Raw genomic sequence first — 23,939 nt, forward strand, 5'->3', positions numbered from 1 at the left:
GTTTATTAGGTTCTAATAACATTTACAAAGACTAAACTGCCCTACTTAAGTGTGGGGCAGAGTATCTCTAATAAAACTGCCACATAAGCAAAGTATTTAACAAACATGAGATGACTAAACTACCCCTGTTCGGCTCACTTTAACAATCTCAAATTTAGATGCCAAGAATTTCTTCAATCTTTTTATCTCTCTTGGATCATTTCCGTTAATCACCATATCATCCACATAAACAATAAGTGTTGTAAGTCTGCTATCATGTTTCCTTATGAACAAGGTATGATCTGCACCACTCTGAGTGTATCCCACTTTCTTCATGGCCCCACATAGCCTTTCAAACCAAGCTCGAGGGGATTGCTTGAGGCCATATAATCCTTTCCTTAGTCTACATACTTTCCCATCAAAATCATAACCGGGTGGAGGTTTCATGAATACCTCCTCATGTAGATCACCATTCAGGAACTCGTTCTTCATGTCCAGCTGATGTAGCTCCCATGAGAAGTTTGTAGATAATGACAATAGAACCCGGATTGTGTTGAGCTTTGCAACTGGGGCAAAGGTATCCTTGTAGTCAATCCCTTCCTTCTGAGTAAACCCCTTCGCCACTAACCTGACCTTATATCTTTCAATGGACCCATCCTCCTTATGCTTCATAGTGAACACCCACTTACATCCCACAATGCTCTTCCCTTCTAGTAGATCCACTAATTCCCAAGTCTTGGCCTTCATTAAGGCTTTCATTTCTTCATTCGTAGCCTCTCTCCATCTTGGGTCAGACACTACCCTTGAGTACCTAGCAGGGACATGAGCATAAGAAAGAGTAGACACAAAGGAATAATAACGAGGAGATAGACATGAATAAGAAACATATTCTGCAATGGGGTGTCGGGTAGTACAAGAACGGGTAGGCTTACGAAGAGCAACGGGAAGATCCAAATCAGAAGTATGAGTGATAGGATTACTTGGATTCATTGAGACAGATTGATCCGAGTCCGATTGGTTGTTGCCATAAGTTGGAGGATCTTTTTTTCTTCTTCTGTAGGGAATTCTCATATCTCTTTGCTGCCTATTAGTGTTATTAGTCACACCCTCAACATCAGGAGCAGTAGTCGGTTCAGTGGGAGTCCACTAGAATCACTTGGGTAGTCAGGAGCAGTAACAGGGTCAATGGGAGTCTCACTAGATTCACCTGGGCTGCTAAAAACAGCTGGATCAGGAGGAGAAGATGGAAGACCTAAGGTTAAAAGAGGCACAAAAAAAGATGAAGAAGAATCCTCTTCCATCCCACTAGTCTCCCCTTGAAGAGGATTCCTAGAAGACTGAAAATAGGACTGAGACTTGAAAAACACCACATCCTTGGTGACATATTTTTTCTTAGTAACTGAATCATAGCACTTATATTCTTTCTGTATAGGAGAGTACCCTAGAAAGACCCCTTTAGTAGCCCTTGGGTCCAACTTAGTCTTCTTAGGATCCTTGACATGGATGAAACACACACAGCCAAAGACCCTAGGAGGAAGGGGAAAATCTGGAAGGTTAGGACAAAGAACAAAGAAAGGAGTTCTCATACCCAACACTGTAGATGGCATCCGATTTATCAGATACAATGCTATAAGGACTGCTTGAGACCAATAGTGCTTGGGAACCTTGTGCTGAAATAGTAAGGCTCGAGCTATCTCCAATAAATGTCTGTTCTTGCGCTCAGCAACCCCATTCTGTTGGGGGGTACTAGCACAAGATGGCTGATGTAGCATGCCTGCATCCTCCATGAACAGATTCAAGGAGCTTTCAAATTATTTAGTAGCATTATTTGAACGGAATTGCTTAATTTTCTTGCCAAACTGAGTTTCAATCATTTTACAAAATGCCATGCTTATCCGTGGCACTTCATCACGTCCTTTTAACAAGTAAATCCAGGTGCATTGTGAATAGTGATCAACAAAACTAATAAAGTAACAAAAGCCATCTATAGAAATAATAAGTGAAGGGCCCCAAACATCAGAATGAACCAAATCAAGAGAAGCTTGAATTTCATTACTAGAAATTGGATAAAGAGTTCTACATTGTTTTGACAACTGACACACTTCGCAAACCAAACTCTGACTCGAAACTCACTTGAACAACTCAGGAAACAATCCTTGCATTGACAAAAAAGGTAAATGACCTAGTCTAGCATGCCACAAATGTAACCTAGCTATTGACTCCTCATTATCCCGACCACTGACAGCAGATGATTGTAAAGCTGAACTGATGTCTGCACCAAAATAGTAGAGACCTCCAGACTCGTGACCGCTCCCAATCGTTCTCTTCGTCAATCTGTCCTGAAAGACACAATGAGTAGAAAAGAAAGTTATGCTACAATTTAAATTCTTGGTAAGTTTAGAAACAGATAAGATATTGGAAGCAAGATTGGGAACATGTAAAACAGATTTAAGAGAGAGATCCTTGCTTAGGTCAACCTCCCCTTTCCCAAAGATGGTGGAGAGGGAACCATCAGCAACTCTCATCTTATCTTGACCAGACATCAAGTGATAAGAAGAAAATAAAGAAGACATGTGTATCATGTGGTCAGTAGCACCGGAATCAATAATCCACGAATTAGACTCTATAGGACAAGTTACACTATGAACAGAGACAATACCTGATCTGGCAAGAGAATTGTTCCTTAGATGAGCCATGGCCTAGCTAAGGATTTCTACCTCATCAGCAATGAAATCAAATGACCTGGATGTGCGAGAATTAGTAGTTTGTCCCATAGGAGGAGGTGCAACTGTAGATGTGTGTTCTTTGGGATCTCACTATTGTTGCTTATGACAATGTTCCTGCTTGTTGTTTGACTCCTCTGAGGCTTCTTGTCTTTTCTTAATGAAGCTAGTTTCAAATGAGGATAAAGAATCCAACAAGTCTCTTTCAAATGTATGTCGCCTCCACAATGAGAGCACTTAAGATGTCTCTTGTCTGAATGTTTGCCCCCTTTTTGGGTTGAAAAATTCAAGGCTGAATGCTCAACAGGCTGTACTTGGGTGTCAACTTGCATTTCTTTCCTTCTAACCTCTTCATTCCTTACAAGGTAGTAAACATGATGTAAATCAGGAATTTCATCCCTTCCCAAAATTTGGGATCTTATGCTTTCATACATCGGATCTAGGCCAGCCAAAACTTAAAAGCTCTACCTTCTTCAATTTGGTTATCATGCCTCTCCTAATCTCTTGTATTTTCCCAATCAAGTATAAGATGATGGTCAAGTTCTTACCATAGTCCTTCTAGAGTGGCAAAGTAGGTTGCAACAGACATTTGGCGTATAAATTCTTGCATTGTTCTTTCTCTGTCCATAGGTTTTAGATACCTTCTCCCAATTCTTAGAGGCAATAGGGAAGTGCTAAACAGTCCTAGCCACTCTTGGAGTCATTGAGGCAAGCAGCCAGGACATAACAGTAGCATTTAACATTTTCCTTACGCCAAATTGAGTATTCAGCATTGTCCTCTTTAGGTTCCTTTTTCTATCCATCTAAATAACTCACAAGTTCTCGGGAAGTAATGAAAAGCTTGGCCGAAACAAACCATTCTCTAAAGTTGTCATCATCTAACAACACACCGGTGATCTGCAAGCTATGCAGATTTGGGTTTTCTAGGTTTGAAGACCTCCCACCAGTCCTATTGTCTTTAGAAGACACTTCGCCTGATATGGAGGACATATTCCTTCTCTTACAGAAACCACAGCTGAAATCTCAACACAAGGAACTAGATTTCAGACTTACCAGAACTGTTACAAGGCTGAAGAAACACCCTCTATGACTGCACTGAAGCACTTCTGGGATGAAAGACAACACCACTTGTGGCTGAGAAAATTCTGGACTGTGAACAACACCACCTCTGTACTGAAACCAGCACCCCTTCTGGACTGAAACCAGCACCCTTTCTGGACTGAAACCAGTTCTGGACTCTGAACAACACCACTACTGAAACCAGCACCCCTTCTGGACTGAAACCAGAAACCCTTCTGGAGGCCGAACCTGGACTGTGACCACCCCTACGGTCTGTGCAATCACCCAGACACGAACTAGGACTGTCTACTCAGTCCTTCCACCTAGATCTGTTCTACACAGATCTCTCTAGCAGCCGAATGGATACTCATAAACTTCTGAGAAAAAACTCCCCTTGGGCCCTACAGACAAGAGAAACCCTAGATACAGACCTTTCTGTTGTCTACTGTCAGTCCTAGGGTTTCTTCACTGTAGCAGAAATAAGAGATAATGAAGAAAGATTAGAGGAGAAGAAAAAAAGAGAAAGAAAGCAAGCTGTAACCAGTCAGGCCGAATGGTTCTCTAATACCAGGTTAACTGGAGAACAGCAGTAGATGAGGAAGAAGAAGAGAGGAGAACAGGTCTGAGAATGGGCGGCAATAGTAGTCTCTGCCAGCCCTAGAAGCTAACTTATATATTCACAATAATAGATTACACAAAAGGACTAGAATGCCCCTGATTAGTGATGGGACACCTAGGCATAATAAAGAAAGATAAACAGGATTAGACCCATAATAAACTAAGAAACTTAAACATAAAAGATAAACTAGGCCTACAAACACTTAACCACTCGAACCAACAATTCTTCCCTACTCATTGTGTTTTTTAAGACCTAAAATCTCAAAGGGCGATAGGGAGTGGCCATGAGGCAAATGGAATGTAATTGCTAGATTCACCTGATTGAAGTCTTGGACCACTTAGTGGAGTTACTTTGAAGTCTGTTTCATCAGAGTCAGTTGATGGAGTCATGTTATGTCATTTAAGATTTGGTCATTTTCCTTTTTCTGCTTTGAGTCATTTGTTTAAGGGAATATCCTTGTCGAGTCTTCATTGTGAGTCATGTGAACTTGCAAAACATTGTGGACAGTCTTATTCAATGAGTAATAAAATATTAGTTTTTCCTTCCCATGTTGTGCACTCTAATGTGTGGGGGCCATATCATTTATCTACTATGGGGGGTTACAAGTATTTTATCCTTTTCATTGATGATTTTTCTCGCTATACTTGGATTTACCTTATGAGGCCCCAGGATGAAGTGCCAACTATTGTGCAAAAATTCCATGAACTTATTCTTACCCAGCTTAATACTCGGATCAAAACTTTCCGATCTGATATAGCTAAGGAATATTTTAAGAAGAACCTTACATCCTACTTTGATACCTTTGGGGTTATACATTAGAGTTCTTGTTCTTACACTCCACAATAGAATGGAGTGGCGGAAAGGAAGAACCGTTATGTGGTTGAAGACTTGAAGTTGTTAGAAGCTTCCTTTTTGCTCCTCATGTTCTTGTTAAGTTTTGGGGGGATGTTGTTCTTACAACTACATACCTGATAAACCGTATGCGATATGCCTTCTCGGGTTCTGGGATTTAAAACCCCCTTTAGCCTCCTCTTTCCAGATCAAGATTTCTTTTCTCTTCCTCTCCAAGTTTTTGGCTGAACTTGCTATGTTCATATTCACAGTCATCAGAGACATAAATTTGAGCCTAAAGCACACAAGTGTCTTCCTAGGATATGCCTCCACACAGAAGGGATATTGCTGTTTTGATCCAGTTCGTGGCACTCGCTTTGTGTCCAAGGATGTCACATTTGCAGAGTCCATCCCATTCTCTGGTACTTCTCCTAAGGGGGGGAGGCATTCAAAGTGAGTTATTTGCTATGAACAGAGGAGACTGGTTTAGGGTTGATCAAAACAGTCCCAAAAAAATAACCATTGAGAAAAAGGAACATTAAGATCTGATAGTCGAGAAATCTAGGAAGAAAATCACAGAGAAACCTGCTCTCAATGAGTTGACCCAACCCAGAAAACGATATATATATTAAAAGGACAAAAGGACAAAACTGTCCTTACAAAGATAAAATACAATAAAGTACAATGCCGACCAGTGTACACACCACACTAATATACAATAGAATACAAAAAGACAACTACCCTCCTCTCTACACACTTCATGAGCAGATCTCCCAGGTATGATAAAGAGGAGTTGTGGTCTAAAGAATCAAAGAACATAACAAAAACAGGTTCAAACAGACTCACCTATTCCATGCAAGGGCTTCTAATCACAGCAACATGAAACCTAAGTCTTACAAAGCCCAAAAAAATACCTTTGTAGGGCTGGGCTGCAAATATCATAAGGAAGAACATTATTGAGACTTCAATACTGCATAGAAACTGAGGAAATCATTTCTTATGGTTTTAGTAAAGTCATTTGAATCCAAGCCAGCCAATTTCACAGAAAAATCACATCTTGGACCCAACACTCCAAAACATCAAAACAATATTTTCCTCAATTTTTCAAAAAAGAGTACATGAATATTACGACTGATTCAAACACAGTTGAAACTTACATGAAAATTCTTCAAAATCATGCTTGACTAGGATCTAGGGTTTTCTCCACCAATGGGTATAGCCAATTGTATGCCTATCAACATCAACAGCCAACTATTTCCCTCCTGATTAACAATTGACTAAAATACTGTTACCATAAAGATGATAATGTAAGATCTCAACACTCTCCTCACCCTAATTCATGTAAATAAATTCATCCCAGGACATCTTGCAACGTGCCAAGAGGAAAATGTCAGTGTCTCTGTGCGATGGTTGTACAGAGGATCTGATGTTTACTCTTTCTTACTAATATAATTCAGTAGTGATTTTTCATAGAATTGGTTTTGTAAGTTTTTTTTATTTTTATTTTCCAGCTCATCCATATTACTGTTTTTGGTAGAAAGATTCATTCACATTACCATAACATAATTTCAGCAATGCCTCCATTTCCTTTAGAACATTTAGCAAGCCTAAGCACCTTATTGTTAACAACCAAGCCCCAACTATGTAGTTCCAACTGTTGTAATCTTCATTATACAACTTAAGCTTTCCAATCATCAGATAAAATCTCACTGCTGTTCCCGGATTTTTTTTTATGATGTGGATTATTAGGATCAATAAGGCCTGCACTATGCCATTTGACATGTGGATTTTGCTTGCAGTTGCCTCGTTATATACTAGATACTCATTTGAATACATTAACAAGCCGAATGAAGAAAGTCTCGTTAGACTTTTCTCCTCTGGTAAGTTCAATCCTATTTTCAAAAATTTATTACTTCAGGTAGTCACAAACTTTTGAGTACTATTTTGAACTTGTTACCAAATAAATCCTTTTTTTCACCAATTGTGTTATAAATTTTATATATGCACCAATTGTGACTGGACATTGTAGATTACCCCTGTATGTTTGATGTAGAAACCACTGATGTGGTCCCCACCTCTTCCTATTGTACTCGTATACAACTACTATGTGGTCCCCACCTCTTTCTATTGTACTCGTATACAACTACTAGTTATTTAAGTGTCAGTCCACAATTAGTTGTTAGTCTTTTATTAGGACTTTAATTGTTGTCTTTTATTAGGATTTTAATTTTGCCATGTAAGCAGTCTTATCCTTACTTCAGAATTAATATAAATAGAAAGAGGGGGGCGGCAGATTAAGCATCCTCTTCTTTTCTGAAATCCTTTCTTCGAAATCTTCTTCTCTTCTTTTCTCTTTCTCCTCTCATTCTCTCCTCTCATCCTCTTAATTTCCTGTTGATTATACACCACAGCTTGGGTTGTTAGTAGTCTCATAAGACTACATAGTATCAAAGCCAACCTAGGAAATCTTATGATAGTCTGACATGGCCAGCTGCATAAGAATTTCCTAGGGTTGGAAAATTTTCAGCAAAAAGGATCATCGGCTGAGTCTTGGAGATTGTTGGTGAAGCATCAGAGGATGACCAGCAATCAGGAAGAGTCAGAAGGAAGAACCCTCAAGATTAGGGTTCAAACTTATCTTTGAAGTTTGCTGCCAGAGTTTTGCTGAAGTAAGTCAATCTTTTCTATTAAAAGGATTACCTTTTCTGGTTATTTCAAAGGTTCGATTGAAAGTTTTTTCCTCTTGAACTGTTCTTGATACATTAAAAGAATAGTTTTTTCCTCTTGAACTGTTCTTGATACATTAAAAGAATAGTTTTTTCGTTACTTTAAGAGGTGCGGCTGAAATGGTTGTGTTCTTGGCTTGTTTCTTGACCTTTGACTGGTTCTAGGTTCAAGATTCTAGTTTCTTGACTGTCGCCAATTCTAGGGCTGCAATTAGTTTCAGCCTTGCACTCTTAGCCCTGCACTCTAAGTTGTACTTGAAAGGTTATCTTTTTGGGTGGATTGCCGACCTAGAAGGATAAAGTAGGTTCGGCTGATAGCAAATTCTGGGTATAATTACCCAGTCTCAGTGATACAAAAGGCATTTGTTAATCTTTTCTTGACAAAGAATGTAGTTTAAGTGCCAAGGGGAAAACTATTTAGGGGTTGGTGGTGTTGGTAGCATACCTGAGAACAGTTTTCAGATTACCACTGTAAAATTTGATGGGTCAAACTACCTAGAGTGGACATGGCTGTGTAACTCCATGCAACCACATATCAGCCGAAATTATTTATGGGCAAAAACAGCTAAAGAAATTTGGGATATCATGACAGAAACCTACACCCAACCCCTCAATGTTGCTAGGGCCTATGAGCTAAAATGTAAGGTGAATAACCTTAAGCAAGGAGAGAAGCCAGTCTCGGTTTATTTTTCCACCTTGAAATCCTTGTGGCATGAGATTGATCACTTAGAAACAATTGAGTGGGAAAGCCAGAAGGATGCACAGACCTACAGAAAATAGGTTGAAACCAATAGGGTATTTGAGTTTCTAGCTAGTCTGAATTCTGAGTATGACATTCTGAGACAACAGCTTCTAACAAGAGACAGTGTGACTCTATCACAAGCTTACTCTCTAGTGCACAGTGAAGAAAGTAGAAGGAAAGTTATATTACAGCATTCGCCACTTGAATCAGCCTTGGCAGCAACTAAACCCAAGTTTGGGGGGATAAGGAGAGAGATATGAAGAAGGAAGACAAGAATGACATAATATGTGAAAATTGCAAGAAACCTAAGCATACCAAAGAAACCTGTTGGAAGATACATCCTCATCTAGTTCCCGCAAAACTCAGGAACAAAAAGGGGAATGCTAATACAGTTGTTACTATTGATTGTGCAACCTCATCAGGCACAAGAGCAGCACCACTAGACACTCTAGCTGTTGTCCGAGCTGCCTTGACTCAATTGGAAAAGGAGGTTGGTAATTCAGCATCATCATCTCAGCCAGTCACAACATCAGCTCCTCCCACCTCAGCATTTGCTCATTCAGGTACACGGGCCTCAGCTTATCATGCTTCAGGTCCAGGTAACACTAAACATTGTTGGGTAATAGACTCAGGTGCATCTGATCATATGACTGGTTTGCCTTCACTATTTACTACCTATCACTTATCCTCTAGTAAAGACAAGGTGTCTATTGCTGATGGATCACTTGTTCCCATTTCTGGCAAGGGAGACATCAAGTTGTCTAGTGACATTTCCCTGTCTTCTGTTCTGCATGTTCCTAAACTTAGCACCAATTTACTTTCAGTTAGCAGCATTACTAAAGACCACAATTGCTCAGTAACCTTTTTTCCTGATCAATGTGTTTTTCAGGACTTGGAGACAAGGAAGGTGATTGGGACTGGCCGTGAGACAAATGGAATCTATCTGCTTGGAGGAAGTTCACAGTGGGACGGTAGTGAAGTTAGAGGGTCTTTTGTTTCTCAGTCATGCTTTGGCATAACCGATTGGGTCATTTATCCTTTAGGTCTTTAAAAAGTTTGTTTCCTAGTTTATTTGAATCTATCCAGATGCCCAGTTTAAAGTGTGAAAGTTGTGAGCTTGCAAAGCATTGTAGAACAACCTACTCATTAAGTAATAAGAGAAGTAGTGTTCATTTTGACATTGTGCATACCGATGTTTGGGGACCATATCACATCACTGCTATGGGGGGTACAGATACTTCTTGTTGTTTGTTGATGACTACACCCGGTTTTCTTGAGTCTACTTGATGCGTTCTCGAGATGAGGTCCCTACCCTAACCCAGACCTTTCATTAGATGATTTTAACCCAGTTTGGGATAAAAATCAAAATTTTTAGATCCGATAATGCGAGAGAATACTTTAAAACATCACTAGCCTCTTATTTTCTTGACTATGGGATTATCCATCAGAGTACCTGCCCTCATACCCCTCAACAGAATGGGGTGGCTGAGAGAAAGAATAGGCACATATTGGAAGTAGCTAGAAGTATCATATTCAACTCCAATATGCATATACATTTCTGGGGAGATGCCATCTCATAGTTGTGTATCTCATCAACCGTATTCCTTCACGGGTTCTTGACATGAAACCCCCATTCACTCTTTTATATCCTGATAAAGAATTGTTTTCTGTCCCTCTTAAAACCTTTGGTTGTACCTGCTTCGTGCAAACTCTTGGCCCTCACTGTTCCAAATTTGACCCTAAAGCCTCAAAATGTATTTTCCTTGGTTACGCACCAACTCAAAAGGGATACTGTTGCTACGAACCTGCTTCAAGAAAGAGATTTGTATCCATGGATGTTACTTTCTTTGAGATGTACCTTATTACTCTAGGGTTTCTTCTCAGGGGGAGAGTAGTACGGTTGGGGTTAACACATCAGAAGTCCCTTTACCTGTTCCATTGAGTGAAGAGGGGTGTAATGGGGAGGGTTGTCAAAAATGTTGGGATTTGAGAGTTTATCACAGACGATGGAGGCAAGTTGATTTCGGTCATCAGCAGTCCAGGCCAGGCCCAATTCCTTCTGAAGATCCAGATCCAGGTACTACATCTCTTCCAGCTCCCATTACAGATGAGCCTTCTACTGTTGAGCCTTCTCCATCTTTTGAGCCCTCACTTCCATTGAATGACCTTGACCTACCCATTGCAGTCCGTAAAGGCAAACACCATTGCACCTCATCCACAACCCACTATATCTCACAATTCTTGTCCTATGATCACCTGTCTCCCTCTTACAAGTCCTTTCTTACATCCATTGTTGATATTCCCATTCCCAAAACATTACAGGAAGCCCTGACCATTCCTGAGTGGAAAGATGCAATGAAGGTAGAAATTGATGCCCTTCTGAGAAACAATACCTGGGAGCTAGTTGATCAACCCAAAGGGAAGAAACCAGTTGGATGTAGATGGGTGTTTACTGTGAAACATAATGTTGATGGTTCCATTGAAAGGTATAAGGCCTGGTTAGTTGCAAAGGGATTTACTCAGACTTATGGTATCGATTACTTGGAAACTTTTGCACCAGTAGAAAAAATGACCACTACCAGAGTGTTATTATCTCTTGCAGCCAGCTACTCTTGGCCCTTGTTCCAAATGGATGTTAAAAATGTCTTCCTCAATGGAGACTTGCAAGAAGAAGTGTACATGCAGTTACCTCTTGGTTTTTATAGTACAGGGACAGGTAAGAAGGTTTGTCAGCTGAATAAAGCTTTGTATGGACTAAAACAGTCCCCCAGAGCTTGGTTTGATAGATTCAGACAAGCCCTTGAAAAGTTTGGCTATGTGCAGGCTCAATCAGATCACACTTTGTTTATTAAGAAAGTGGATACTTCCTTGACTATACTTGTTGTATATGTGGATGACATTGTAGTAACAGGGAGTTATAACAGCAAAATTGAGTCTCTTAAGAAACTTCTCCATCAAGAATTTGAGGTAAAGGACCTGGGAGAGCTACGATATTTCTTGGGTATTGAGGTAGCTCGGTCCAAGCATGGAATCTTTGTTTCTCAAAGGAAGCTGGGTGTTAAGCCAATTGATACACCTATTGAATAGAATCACAAGATTAGTGCAGAAGGTGGAGAGCCTCTTGAAGATAAAGTTATGTTCCAAAGATTAGTTGGTAAACTACTATATCTTTGTCTTACACGACCAGATATCAGCTATGCAGTCAGTGTTGTTAGTCAGTATATGCACTCTCCCAGAACTACCCACCTACTTGTTGTTGAGAGGATATTGGCATATTTAAAGAGGTGTCCAGGCAGAGGTGTACTATTTAAGGATAATAATCACATGAAGATAGGAGTTTACACAGATGCAAATTGGGCCAGTTGTGTTGATGATAGAAGGTCTACCTCTGGATATTGTGCCTTTGTAGGAGGTAACCTTGTTTCTTGGAGGAGTAAGAAACAAAATGTTGTTTCTCGTTCCAGTGCTGAAGCTGAATATCGGTCCATGGCTGAAGCTGAATATCGGTCCATGGCAAATGGTGTGGCTGAAATACTACAGTTGAAATCACTGTTTGATGAAGTGGGTATTACCTATGAGAAACCTCTAATGTTGTACTGTGATAATCAGGCTGCTATTAATATGGCTCATAACCCGGTACAACATGACAGAACCAAGCACATTGAAGTCGATCGACATTTTATTAGGGAAAGGGTTGCATCTCAAGAAGTCTGTCTTCCATATATCAGCTCCAACATGCAGCTTACTAATCTTCTAACCAAGGCAGTTTCAAAGAAGAAGTTAGAAGCAGATCTATGCAAGTTGGGAATGACAAACATCTATTCCCAACTTGAGGGGGAGTGTAGAAACCACTGATGTGGTCCCCACCTCTTTCTATTGTACTCGTACACAACTAGTTATTTAAGTGTCAGTCCACAATTAGTTGTTAGTCTTTTATTAGGACTTTAATTGTTGTCTTTTATTAGGATTTTAATTTTGCCATGTAAGCAGTCTTATCCTTCAGAATTAATATAAATAGAAAGAGGGGGGCGGCAGATTAAGCATCCTCTTCTTTTCTGAAATCCTTCCTTTGAAATCTTCTTCTCTTCTTTTCTCTTTCTCCTCTCATTCTCTCATCTCATCCTCTTAATTTCCTGTTGATTATACACCACAGCTTGGGCTGTTAGTAGTCTCATACGACTACATTTGATAAGAATGCTAGGTTTAACAATATGCCGACTTGGTTTGACTAATTTTATCTTGTTAAGAAATTTGCAATTTCAAATCCTTTTAGGACATTTTTGTATGAGTATCAACAAGGCACTGTTCAGTTTTGTATCAATTTTGTTATCCTAGTTCTTTCCTTTGTTCTTTAAAAAATAGGTATTTTCTTACAATAAATCATAGTTAGATGCAGAAACAGTTCTTACTCATTTTTTCTTTTTAATCAGTAAACATGTATTTTATTTAAATTTCAGATTGTAAACAGTTTATACAACTTGGTGTGGGACTGATGATACCTTTGATCGCTCTTTTCTATCCCTCATTACAGTGTGGCCCAAAATAATTGCTGTCTCAATGCCCTTCGTTTTGCTAGACAATCAGCTAGCCCATTTGCACTCCTTCAGACCCATTTAAATTCAGCCTCAACCTCCTTTGCAATCTTCTCCACTTCCCTAATCACATGTTTAAACGTCCACAGGGTATGGCTGCCGTTTGCTGCCCAGGCATATTGAGTCCCCTTCCACTTCAATATGCCTGTATCCTAGCTGTTTGGCTAGCTCAACAGTTCTTACTCAAATTTCACATGCACGAAAACACATAACATAATTTTCAAGGCACCAAAGCAAGTCTAGGTGACAGGAAGGAACCTTCTCACCTAGTCGTCTAGTTTTTCATCAATTTTCTATCATAGTTTTTTCTTTCATTTAAAAAATAGGTATTTCTTACAATAAATCATAGTTAGGCAATAGGGAGCACCTTGCCACTTAGTCACCTAGGTGTTGCCTAAGTAATGGATTTTTTTTTCTTAAAATAAAAACCATGAATCCTAGGGGTAATTATCTATAATCGTCATAAAAAAAAAAAAGATTAAAGTTCACACTAGAACATAGAAAATCAGCATATTCATGAGAAAAAAAAAGAAAGAAAAATATTAAAAAAAACTATATAGGGGATGAGCCCCTGATTTTGGATAAAATTTAAAATTTTTCCATGCTTATCAATCCAGGTCTTGAAGTACTCAAGGGTTCATGATAGCATATACCAACATGTGTGTTGATTGAACCTTATAAAGAAGAAAATAATGTCGATTTTATTACCATAATCTCAAAAAATAAAGAATATAAAAATATTTCATAGCGCCATTTACAATATAACTAGGCACTTAAGTGAGGTGACCCTCCATGGGTGTCTTGTGGCCTAAGTATCACCTCGACAACTATGACACATAAGTTGTATTATTTGATCATCAAGAACTATTAAATTTAATTAAGATGTTCAAGCTAGGGGAAAATTAAGACAGCCAACCTTAATATATTTATATACTTTTGTTAAACTCCAAAATTTACTCCCGGTGGAGGGGTGCCCACCATAAATTTATGAATATCAATAAAAGCCTATGAGGGGGATGTAAATACCTTACCCTTCTATGAAAGTTATACAAAGGGACTATCATCACAATAAAATCTATGATAGTCCTTAAATCAACACCAGTGCAACAATGGAAAACATTATTTTCATCTAATATAAGGTATACTGGTCCATTCTGCATTGAGAGTATCCCTAACCCAAACTGGTAGATTATGGACATCATGGAACACCCTGTCTGTTGATCACATGCCACATTTTCCAAGTTTTGTCAATGAAGTTGACAATCATCACTGCATCCAAACAACCAACCACATTGTTAAATCCCATTGAAATAGCAAATTCTAGCCCATTCAAGACAGCTCTAATATGAAGAGAAAAGCAACCTCCTCCACCACTATTGTCCCAGGTCTCCATAGTGGCACCATCCACATTCAACATAATTTCATTGCAGTTGGGAGGTATCCAGTACACCAACTTCATCCATGTGTTTTTGCACTTGAGGCCAAATGCATTGAGTTGGGCTCTATCTTTGTTGGAAAATTCACCACATGTATCAAGAGACAAAGCAATATCTATAGCCTATCTGTGTATGATATAAATAACCTTTAGTAGATGTGGAAAACTCGCCCCCCCCCCCCCCCATTTTCCTTCTATTTCGTTCCTTCCATATTTCCCAAATTATAAAGTTGGGAAGAAATCCAATGGTAAACTCCAATATATTTTTCTTAATTGAGTAGCTTCTTGCCATCTCCTAACAGCTTGGACAGTGGATTCATTCTGCACATGGGAATCCAAAATATTTACCAAAAGTGGCCTCAAATTCTACTGGCCAACACACCATTTATAAACAGATGATCCATACTTTCAATCAAAGGACGTTTACCGCATATGCATTTTGAGGCCATATGAACCCCAAGTTTTTGAACATTTGTGTCCACCTGTGTTTTGTATTTAACAATCCTCCACATCCCAAAGATCTTAGTTGGGACCCATATATTCTATATCCACTTCCAACCCTCCATACCTGCCCTTCTGTTTCAAGTACAATTTCGAGCATTCTTTATGTCCAACCAACCCTTATAAGATGGGTACTGGTGTGACTCAACCTAAGCTCTTCAAATTGTATAATGTCCAACCAACCCTTGTTGCTGGACCAGTATCTAGTTTTTTTTTCAAATGTCTACATGCTTCTCCCTGAATTGCACTAAAGTGACCTGTGAATTTTTTCCAATCATGTATATGAAATTAGCTGCTGTTTTTCAGGCTATAGGACTTGGTACATTCCTTAGGCAGTTTCATCCTAGTTATTTGATTCAGTATGCTCAGGTATATATTCTGCCTTTACGCAAACACTGTTGTTGGCCTTTCTTTCTATAATAGAAAATAATGAATAAAGTAGATTTGTATTATATGCAGTACATGGGCCAGTATGTACGAATAACAGCAGAAGATGCTTTTGGGGTGACAAATGAATCTCAGAAACGATCCACTGAGTCAACACAGGAGGTATGTGTCTTTATCTTTATTACTGCATAAAATAATCTATGATGGCATCATATGTAGGAAATTTCCATTTGCTGTTGTGCTAATGATTTTTTTTTTTTTTGAAGGCCAACTTAAGTTGAAGTGGGTCTTTAAAATGTTCCAAATTTGGCAGGCAAAAATACTCAAAAAAAAATACCAGAATTTTATGAGCTCTGTCAACAAGCAAACTTTCATTTATTAGAGAACATTCTATTTATGTAGATGGGAAGTGACAAACTTCCTGATACCCTTTTCTGGAGCATTGTCAAAATACATTGATAAAGCATGTATTTATCAAAAAAAAATACATTGATAAAGCATGCTGTTAGTCCTTTGTGTGGTTTGCAATTTTGATCTCAATGGACATTTCACCATGCAGAGATGGGGAAATTTGGGGATATTTTGCTAATTTCGCTAAGATATTTGGAAAGTTTAAAAAAAATCTGGGAAGTTTTCTAAAATCATGGAATTAGTTAATAAACCTGTAGAGATAATGGGCCGAATGGGCCTTAGTTTCTTTATTTTTCTTTAAGTTATGTTTATGACTTGTCTTAGTATGTGGACCTTAGTTATGGGCCTGTTTTTTATTTTTTTATTGTTTTTATTGCTGTCTTTAGTTATGGACGCCCTACTAAGGGCACTCATGTAATTGTCCTTATTTTTTACAACAAAAGAATAAAAGAGATCATTGGGGGCTGAAGAGAGGTTGGAACTCTGTCTCTTCTTCCTTCCATTTCTCCTTTACTTTTCTCTCTCCCATCTTCTCTTCTGTTTTTTTCTTTTCTTTATTTCAGATTATTGCAGGTGGGATCTACAACTAAACCTTCAAGGAATCATTAGAAGTATAATTGCACATCTAAGTCTCAAAATACCATTGCAAACGGATGTATAAATCAAATAAGAGAAGATTAAGAGACTTAAATAGTTGTCTTTCTCTCTATCTCCCTTTAACTCTTTTAGTGATCTTCCCTTCATTATATATGCCATTTTGGATTTTCTCTTTTTTGTTACCATATGTTTTAATTAGATTGGAATCCCCTTTGGTAGTTGTGTGTCTTTTATCTTCTTCTTTTGAATTATAGTGGCTTATTAATTGAATCATATCAAAATAGCAAATCAATCATTCAATCACCAAATCCCTATTTGTTCTTTTAGGAAAAAGCTAAAGAAAACATGATGGTTTTAATGAAAAATTGGAAATTTTCTAATTATGTTCTAAAATTTTATACCTCAAATATATAGTCTATCAATAAAATCTGAAATATTGTTAAAACATCATATTGGAGATATTAGGACCAAAAAGATTCTTGGATGATTTTGTATCACCACCTAGCAAAATGAGGAAATTTCACCAAATCTTGCTGCTATTGTGAACCATGACTTGGTCTGTTATTTGCTGTGGCTGAGCTGTTAGAGAAATTTATGTGGCAAGAAAAGGGACTTAGCCATACTTTAGGTAGGAGTTTCTATTTGAAGGTATTGATGTCAAAAAATATGCTACTTGAACTTTTAATACCCTTAATACATGTGCTGTTAGTGGGATTTAGAAAACAATATTTTAAAATGCGGAGGCGTGGAGTGAGGTGTTCCACTACTTAGAGAGGCATAAGGCATAGTTCAGAATGTAAGAGGTGTAAGCCTCCCGAACCATGGTTGTCAAGGCGATGCCTAGGCGACAAGGCGCCCTTGGAGGCTCGCCTCGCCCAGTCACCAAGCAGTTTTGCATACTGTGCAATAAAATACTTTTATATTGTTATTTTTTAGATTATAATTATCAATAGACATTATTAAAGAAAAATATTCATTTGTGTTTATAAACTAATTTCTTTTTATTATTTTCTTATTTGTTAGGGTTTAATCAACACAAACATTGCTAACTTCTTCTTCTTCTTCTTCTTATAACAAAAATAGGGGTTCAGCCCCTATATTTTTTGAATTTTCTTTCCTTCTTTTTCTTCTTAAGAAATATGTTGATTTTTCTAGACTTAAACACGAAGTTCATAATTTTCTTAGTTATTAAAGAAAGTTGGTTATGGAACCTAGGGAACTACCCTAGGATATGTAAATTTTACTTAAAAAAGTCCACCTAGGCAACAAGGCACCCCCTTGTCACCTAGCCTCACCTTGGCACCTTGAAAACTATGTCCCAAACACAAGGAGGCGTAAGCCTTCTTAAGAGGAGGGGGGTTGATGAGGAAGAAATTTCTCATTTTTCTTTATTTTAATAAAAATCTTTTATATTAAGAAAAATGAAGATGCATAGCACTAGTTTAAAAGGGGGGCTGGGGGGCCAAGGGGTCCAAGTGCTTAGCCCCTGGCCCACTTTTTTCCCTTTATCTTCCCTTTCCTTTTTTCTCTTTTTTTCTTTCTTTTTTCCTTTTTTTTTGGTCTTTTTACATGAAGTGTGCATGAGGCGCATGAAGCATACGCCTCTAGCACGTCTAAAAAAAAAAAAAAAAAAAACGTATGAGGCATACACCTCAGAGATGTCGGCGCCTCTGACATATGCCTCAGGGCATTTTGGGGGCACCTCCAAGCGTATGCCTCCCACGCCTTTTAAAACACTGGTAGAAAATATTTTGAAGATACATCTCCATTGTCTAGATTTTGTTTTTGTTCCATATGCATTTCATATCCCAAATATTAAGCATATCTTGAATCACGATATAAGGTTGACCTGGAATGTTCCAAAACTGAACCTCCAATGCATCTCTTGTCAACTTTCAGATATTGAAATCAGCATTTTGGCTTATGTATTTTTGCAACCATATGGAGCTTCCAAAAGATATATTAGATGAATGCATTCCGCCTGGTTTGTTGGCTGCTCTTCAAGTTTGATTAAGCAGAATTTGGTGTAGAGAATCATGGTATCTATCATTTGAATGGAATTCTTTACCTTGTGGCTCTACCGTGGAAATAAAAAGATAGAAAACCTGCGATTTCATTGGAAGGTATGTACTATATCTGTTTATCTCTTTACAAGTGCTTTAGTAGTCAAAATATATAGCAGCAAAGCAAATCTAATGGCCAAATGGAAATGAGTGTCACGCAAGACAGATATCTCTTTGGCCAAAATCCAAACTAAAAAAATGCCAAGAAAATGATTTTAAGGTTTTATATAATTTTTTCAACCAGTCAATGCAGCACTTTTCAAGCTATGCCTCCTGGTTATTTTTTATTGAGGCAATTATTTTTTAATGGAGGAGAGACGTTTTTTGTTTTCTTTTTCTTTGCCTTATTCTTTATTTCAAGGTGGAAAATATACCTGGAGTTCAACTATATAACTGATTTTACATTTGCCAAAAAGTCTATGTAACTGAATTTTTGCTATTTAGTTCAAGAAAGAAAACATGGAATAACATGATAATTTGAAATAAATGTGTGTTTCCTTCCCAAGTATCTAAGATCATCTTAGCCAAAATTCAAACTGTCTATTCAATGGCTTGGAAGTAGGGGTGCAGCTCTGGAGGGTTGGGTTGGATTAAAGGTCAACCCAGTCCCAACCGTATAGGTGCAACCTTGAAATAAATGCGTTTTTCCTTCCTAAGTATCTAATATCATCTTAGCCAAAATTCAAACTGTCTATTCAATGGCTTGGAAGTAGGGGTGCAACTCTGGAGGGTTGGGTTGGATTAAAGGTCAACCCAGTCCCAACTGTGTAGGTGCAAACCTTGGGCTTAGCCCTGACCCAACCCAAGGTTATGCCTAAGTTTATCAACCCACATCCAACACAACCTGGGTTGGGCTCAGGCTCAGGCCGGGTTAGTTGGGCATGGGTGGTTTGGTCAGGTTTGGAAGAATTTATGTATATATTTTACGTAGTCATCTTTAATTTGGCTTTATGGCCCAATTTACGAGTAGAATTGATTGAAAATATGTTCAATGCACATAAGTCATACTCTATACATATATAGATGTATACATAATTAGAAATAAAAAAGATATTTTATGCAAATACAATACACTTATGTATGTACTGTTTTTGAGCAGGATTGGATTGGGCTCGGGCTACTTGAGGCCTCAACCCAAGTTTAGGTGAAGCCCGAGTTTTCTGTCCCAAGCCCAGCCCACAGCCCGAAAATTTAGGGACCAACCTGTGCAAAAACTCAGGTTGGGTTGGGCTCGGGTTGGACCCACCCAAGTTTCACCCCGAATTGGAAGAGTTCTCACATGGGAATCTACTTAAGGCTCTTGATAGAGATGAATGGTAAAACAAGATTCAGATGGAAGGGCCAAATATAGTAGTATAGAATAGACGTACAAGTACACACCGGGGAAAAATTGAAAGTCAAAAGTCCTTTTTTTTCATATATTTGTTTTGGGGAAAAATCTATGGTAAGTGCACCTTGTGTAACATGAACGAATGAAAAATAAATTGTTCATGTAATGTCTTTATGATCAGTTGAAATTTTGATTTAGTGTAAAAATATTTGAAATGCACCATGGTTGGATCCTTGTTTTGGCCTCAAGGTTACAAGTTTATCATATTTTTTTAATAGGTTACCATGTAATTGGTTCCTTGCCTCATAGATATATCGCCTAACACAAGGTTTTAAAAACCGACCCGGAAGCGGAACTGTTCTAGCTATCGATTTCTGGGTCAGCAGTTCGATTGTCTGGGTCGAACGGTTTGGATGGTTTGCATATTAGGGCAACTATTTTATACAATTTTTTTAATCGTTGTTCACTCAGACGGTCGGACCGTTTGGCCCGGAAACCGTCCAAGCAACTGGTTTTGTTTCACCCCTAACTCATTCATGGGTCAAAAACCGTTGACTTGGTCAGAAAATTGCTGACCCGGATAGTCGAACCGTCAACTCGTTTGACCCAGACAGCGGTTCTAACCCAGGAACTCTCTTCTTTGTCAGAAAACATACAAACTCAGATTTGAGTCCGTGTCTCAGTTGTCTCAGATCTGAGTTCGTGTCTCAGATTTGAGGAAGAAGAAGAGAGAGAGAAGAAGCAAAAGGAGAAGAAGAAGATGAAGATCTGAGAACTCAGATCTGTGTATGTTGTCGCCGCCTCTCCATCATTGTCGTTGTTGCTATTATCGTCGTCGGTGAGCGTCGAATCACCCTCCTCTTCCTTCTTCTTCCCTTGTCCTTCCCTCCTTCCTTTTTTCTCTTCTTTTCTTTTTTCCTTTCTCCTTTCTTTCTTTTCTTTCTCAATCGACAGCATCTCCTCTCGTTTCTCAAATCTCATAACTCATAAAATAGTTGCCCTTGTAGAGACAATGAAATCTAGCCGTAGGGCTATTTTTGTATATATCTCTCTTTGTATTATATCTCTCCTGTACATTAAGGGCAGATTCATCCTTTTACAACTTAATATAAATATTTCTTTTAGGGTGTCAATTGATACAAGGTGTCACACCCACCATTCGGCTGTGTTGTCTCTCTCTCTTTCTCTTCCTCAATTTTTCGATCTGACTCTGACATGGTACCAGAGCAGGTCACGATCTGATCTGCAAGTGACTACTTCCTCACCTCTTTCTTATCTGTTATCTACAGTACTCCCTAATAGTATTTGGGAGGCTCTTGAGAGTTCTTGAATCCGATTTCTGAAGCTGCATTCAATTAGAACTCGATAGACTATTCCTGGACTGCTGCGCCACCATATTCTTCTTTTGGATTGGATCTCCCTCTAGAAGCATCGGATCAGGCTGAAACTTTAGATCTAGTGTCGCCCAAGGCAGATCTACTGTTTCCAATTGGCTTGGTTTGAATCGGATTTGGTCTAGAAGGGTTTTGAGCCACTTCAGAGTTCGGTAGACCCTTACAGTTTCCTTTTCTAGACATTGACTGAAAGGTACTTCATTATTCTATTGTTTTGAATACTTCTGTCTGTGGTTTTTTTTGCTCTTGTGATTCAATGGCATCAGAAAGAATGGAAATTCTCCCCATCAAGTTTAATGGTACGAACTATGCACTTTGGGAATTCAATTTCCAATTTCATGTGGAGGCGAAAGGTCTCTAGGGATATTTGTATGGATCAGTAGTTAAACCTGATGATTCAAACATCAAGGGTCTTAATAAGTGGAGAATTGATAATGCAAAAATTGCATCATAGATCTTAGGATCCGTTGAAACTGACATTGCAATTCCTATGAGAGGATACAGGACTGCCCGTGAGATGTATGAGTACCTCGAGAGAGTATATCAGCAATCAAACACCTCAAGACAGTACCAGATAGAAGTTGACATCTTCTCCTATTATCAAGGAGAAAGAAAGGTCCAAGAGTATTATGTTGGGTTTATTAACCTTTGGACCAAATATGAGCTTGTTCACATGGGGAATGATCCTTTAGAATGTTGTGTGAAGTATATGAAGGAACATTTTGATAGAAGAAATATTATGCACTTCCTAATGCATTTCAGACTTGAATCCGAAGTTGTTAAATCTAATATCCTGAGTCGAGGAACACTTCCTGACTTGGATGCTATTCTTGGGGAAATTTTGAGGGCCAAAACCAGATTTGCCACACAGACTACTCTGGATGAAAGGAAGGAATCTAACATTGATATTGTCTTTCTAGAAACAAAACCGAAAGGGAAGGACTTTTCTAAAATACAGTGCTATGAATGTAAGGAGTTTGGGCATGTTGTTTCTCACTGCAAGAAAAAGTATACATGCACCTACTATAAGCAGGTTGGCCATATTATCACTGAATGCCCCACTCGGCCTCAGAAAAGCAGTGGATCAAATCAGAAGAAAAGAAGCTACAAGGCTTATCAGACAGGTGTAGATGGATTAGATGCAGCATCCTCCATTACTTCTGTGACTGGACAAAATGACACCTCAGGTAGCATGTCTGAATAATGAATTCAACAACTCATGTCCTTTGTTATCTTTTCAGCCTTCTCTTCTATGGACCTATCTGGTAAGTCTCTTACCTACTGTCCCTCACTGAACCATCTATGGTACATTGACTCAGGAGCCTCTAACCATATGATAGGGGCCACTCTTGGTCAATGTCCTAAACCCCATCTCCCCAATAAACACATTGTTACTGCTAATGGTGAGAAATTAGATATACTTGGATGTAATGATTTATATTTATCTACTTTTAAGTCATCTCCATTTCATTTGTCCAAAACCTTATTTGTACCTAAGTTTACCACCAATTTAATTTCTGTTGGCCAACTTGTAGAGGAAGGTAACAATGTCTCATTTACTTCTGATGGTTGTTTGATAAAAGACCGGCAAACTGGGAGGTGAAGGGGAAGGGGCGTAGACTAGGAAGACTCTTTGCTCTAGAATTTGAGAAGAATAAAACTGTCTGCTTCTACTTCATGTTTAATTTCTACTACTTCTAGTTTTGAATCTGTTAATTGTAATAAAGATTGGTAGTTGTGGCATAAACGATTGGGCCATCCTTTTTCTAAGAAACTTGATTAGTTGTTTTTCTTTGGTAGTTTACCTGTTTCTAATATTTCTCTTAAAAATGTGAATAAAGATTGCACCACTTGTGGCTTATGTAAGAGTCATATTTTGCCTTTTTCTTCTCATTTTGAACATGCAACAGTCCCTTTTTATTGAATACATATTGATGTTTGGTCATCTCCGGTTGTCTCACGGATGGGTTTTAAATATTTTGTAACATTTATTGATGACTGCACTCGTTTCACTTGGGCCTATTTTCTTCGAAAGGAATCTGAAGTGTACTCCGTATTTCAGCACTTTTACACCTATGTTGCCACTCAGTTTGATGCCTGAATTTGTGTGCTACAATCGGATTCAAGGGGAGAGTATATTGATGGGAATTTCTAAACTACTTAAAACAAAACGGGATTGCAGAAAGAAAAGATGGGCATATCTTGAGTGTAGTCAGAACTCTTCCACAAGTCCCACGTACCCTCTTGGTTTTGGGTGGAGACAGTCAGCACTGCTGTGTATCTCATAAATCGTCTTCCGTCATCAGTTTTGAACAACTCCTCTCATTTTCAATCCCTCTCCACAAATCCCCAAACCTATCCATGCTCAGAGTATTCGGATGTGTTTGTTTTGTCCACATTCCACTCCATGAACGCACAAAGTTAACTACACAAGTAGCTTTGTGCACCTTTATGGGGTATAGCTCTGAACATAAAGGGTATCTTTGCTATGACCCTTTGGTTTGTCGTCTTCGAATTTCTCGTAATGTAGTTTTTCTTAAAAGTGTCATT

The 23,939-nt window shown here is 38.5% G+C and overlaps 1 protein-coding gene across 10 annotated transcripts in view; it reads left to right on the plus strand.

Moving 5' to 3' along the window:
- Window positions 1–23,709, plus strand: part of LOC104591878 (uncharacterized) — a 135,286-nt gene extending 111,577 nt beyond the window's left edge. For 2 of the 10 annotated variants that reach the window (XM_019196780.2, XM_088903212.1), the window contains 4 exons: window positions 7,011–7,091; window positions 15,514–15,576; window positions 15,667–15,756; window positions 15,861–16,174. In XM_019196780.2, coding sequence (XP_019052325.1) covers window positions 7,011–7,091; window positions 15,514–15,576; window positions 15,667–15,756; window positions 15,861–15,875 — 249 coding nt within the window. In that variant the 3' untranslated portion in view covers window positions 15,876–16,174. Of the gene's footprint in view, window positions 1–7,010; window positions 7,092–15,513; window positions 15,577–15,666; window positions 15,757–15,860; window positions 16,175–18,501; window positions 19,718–19,764; window positions 22,890–22,924 lie in introns of those variants that run through there. The other 8 variants (XR_016085525.1, XR_016085526.1, XR_016085524.1 and 5 more) reach the window with 8 other exon arrangements.
- The last annotated feature ends 230 nt before the right edge of the window (window positions 23,710–23,939 follow it).

The sequence above is a fragment of the Nelumbo nucifera genome, chromosome 4 (assembly GCF_055504915.1).
Source record: "Nelumbo nucifera cultivar China Antique chromosome 4, China Antique-T2T, whole genome shotgun sequence".
NCBI lineage: Eukaryota > Viridiplantae > Streptophyta > Magnoliopsida > Proteales > Nelumbonaceae > Nelumbo > Nelumbo nucifera.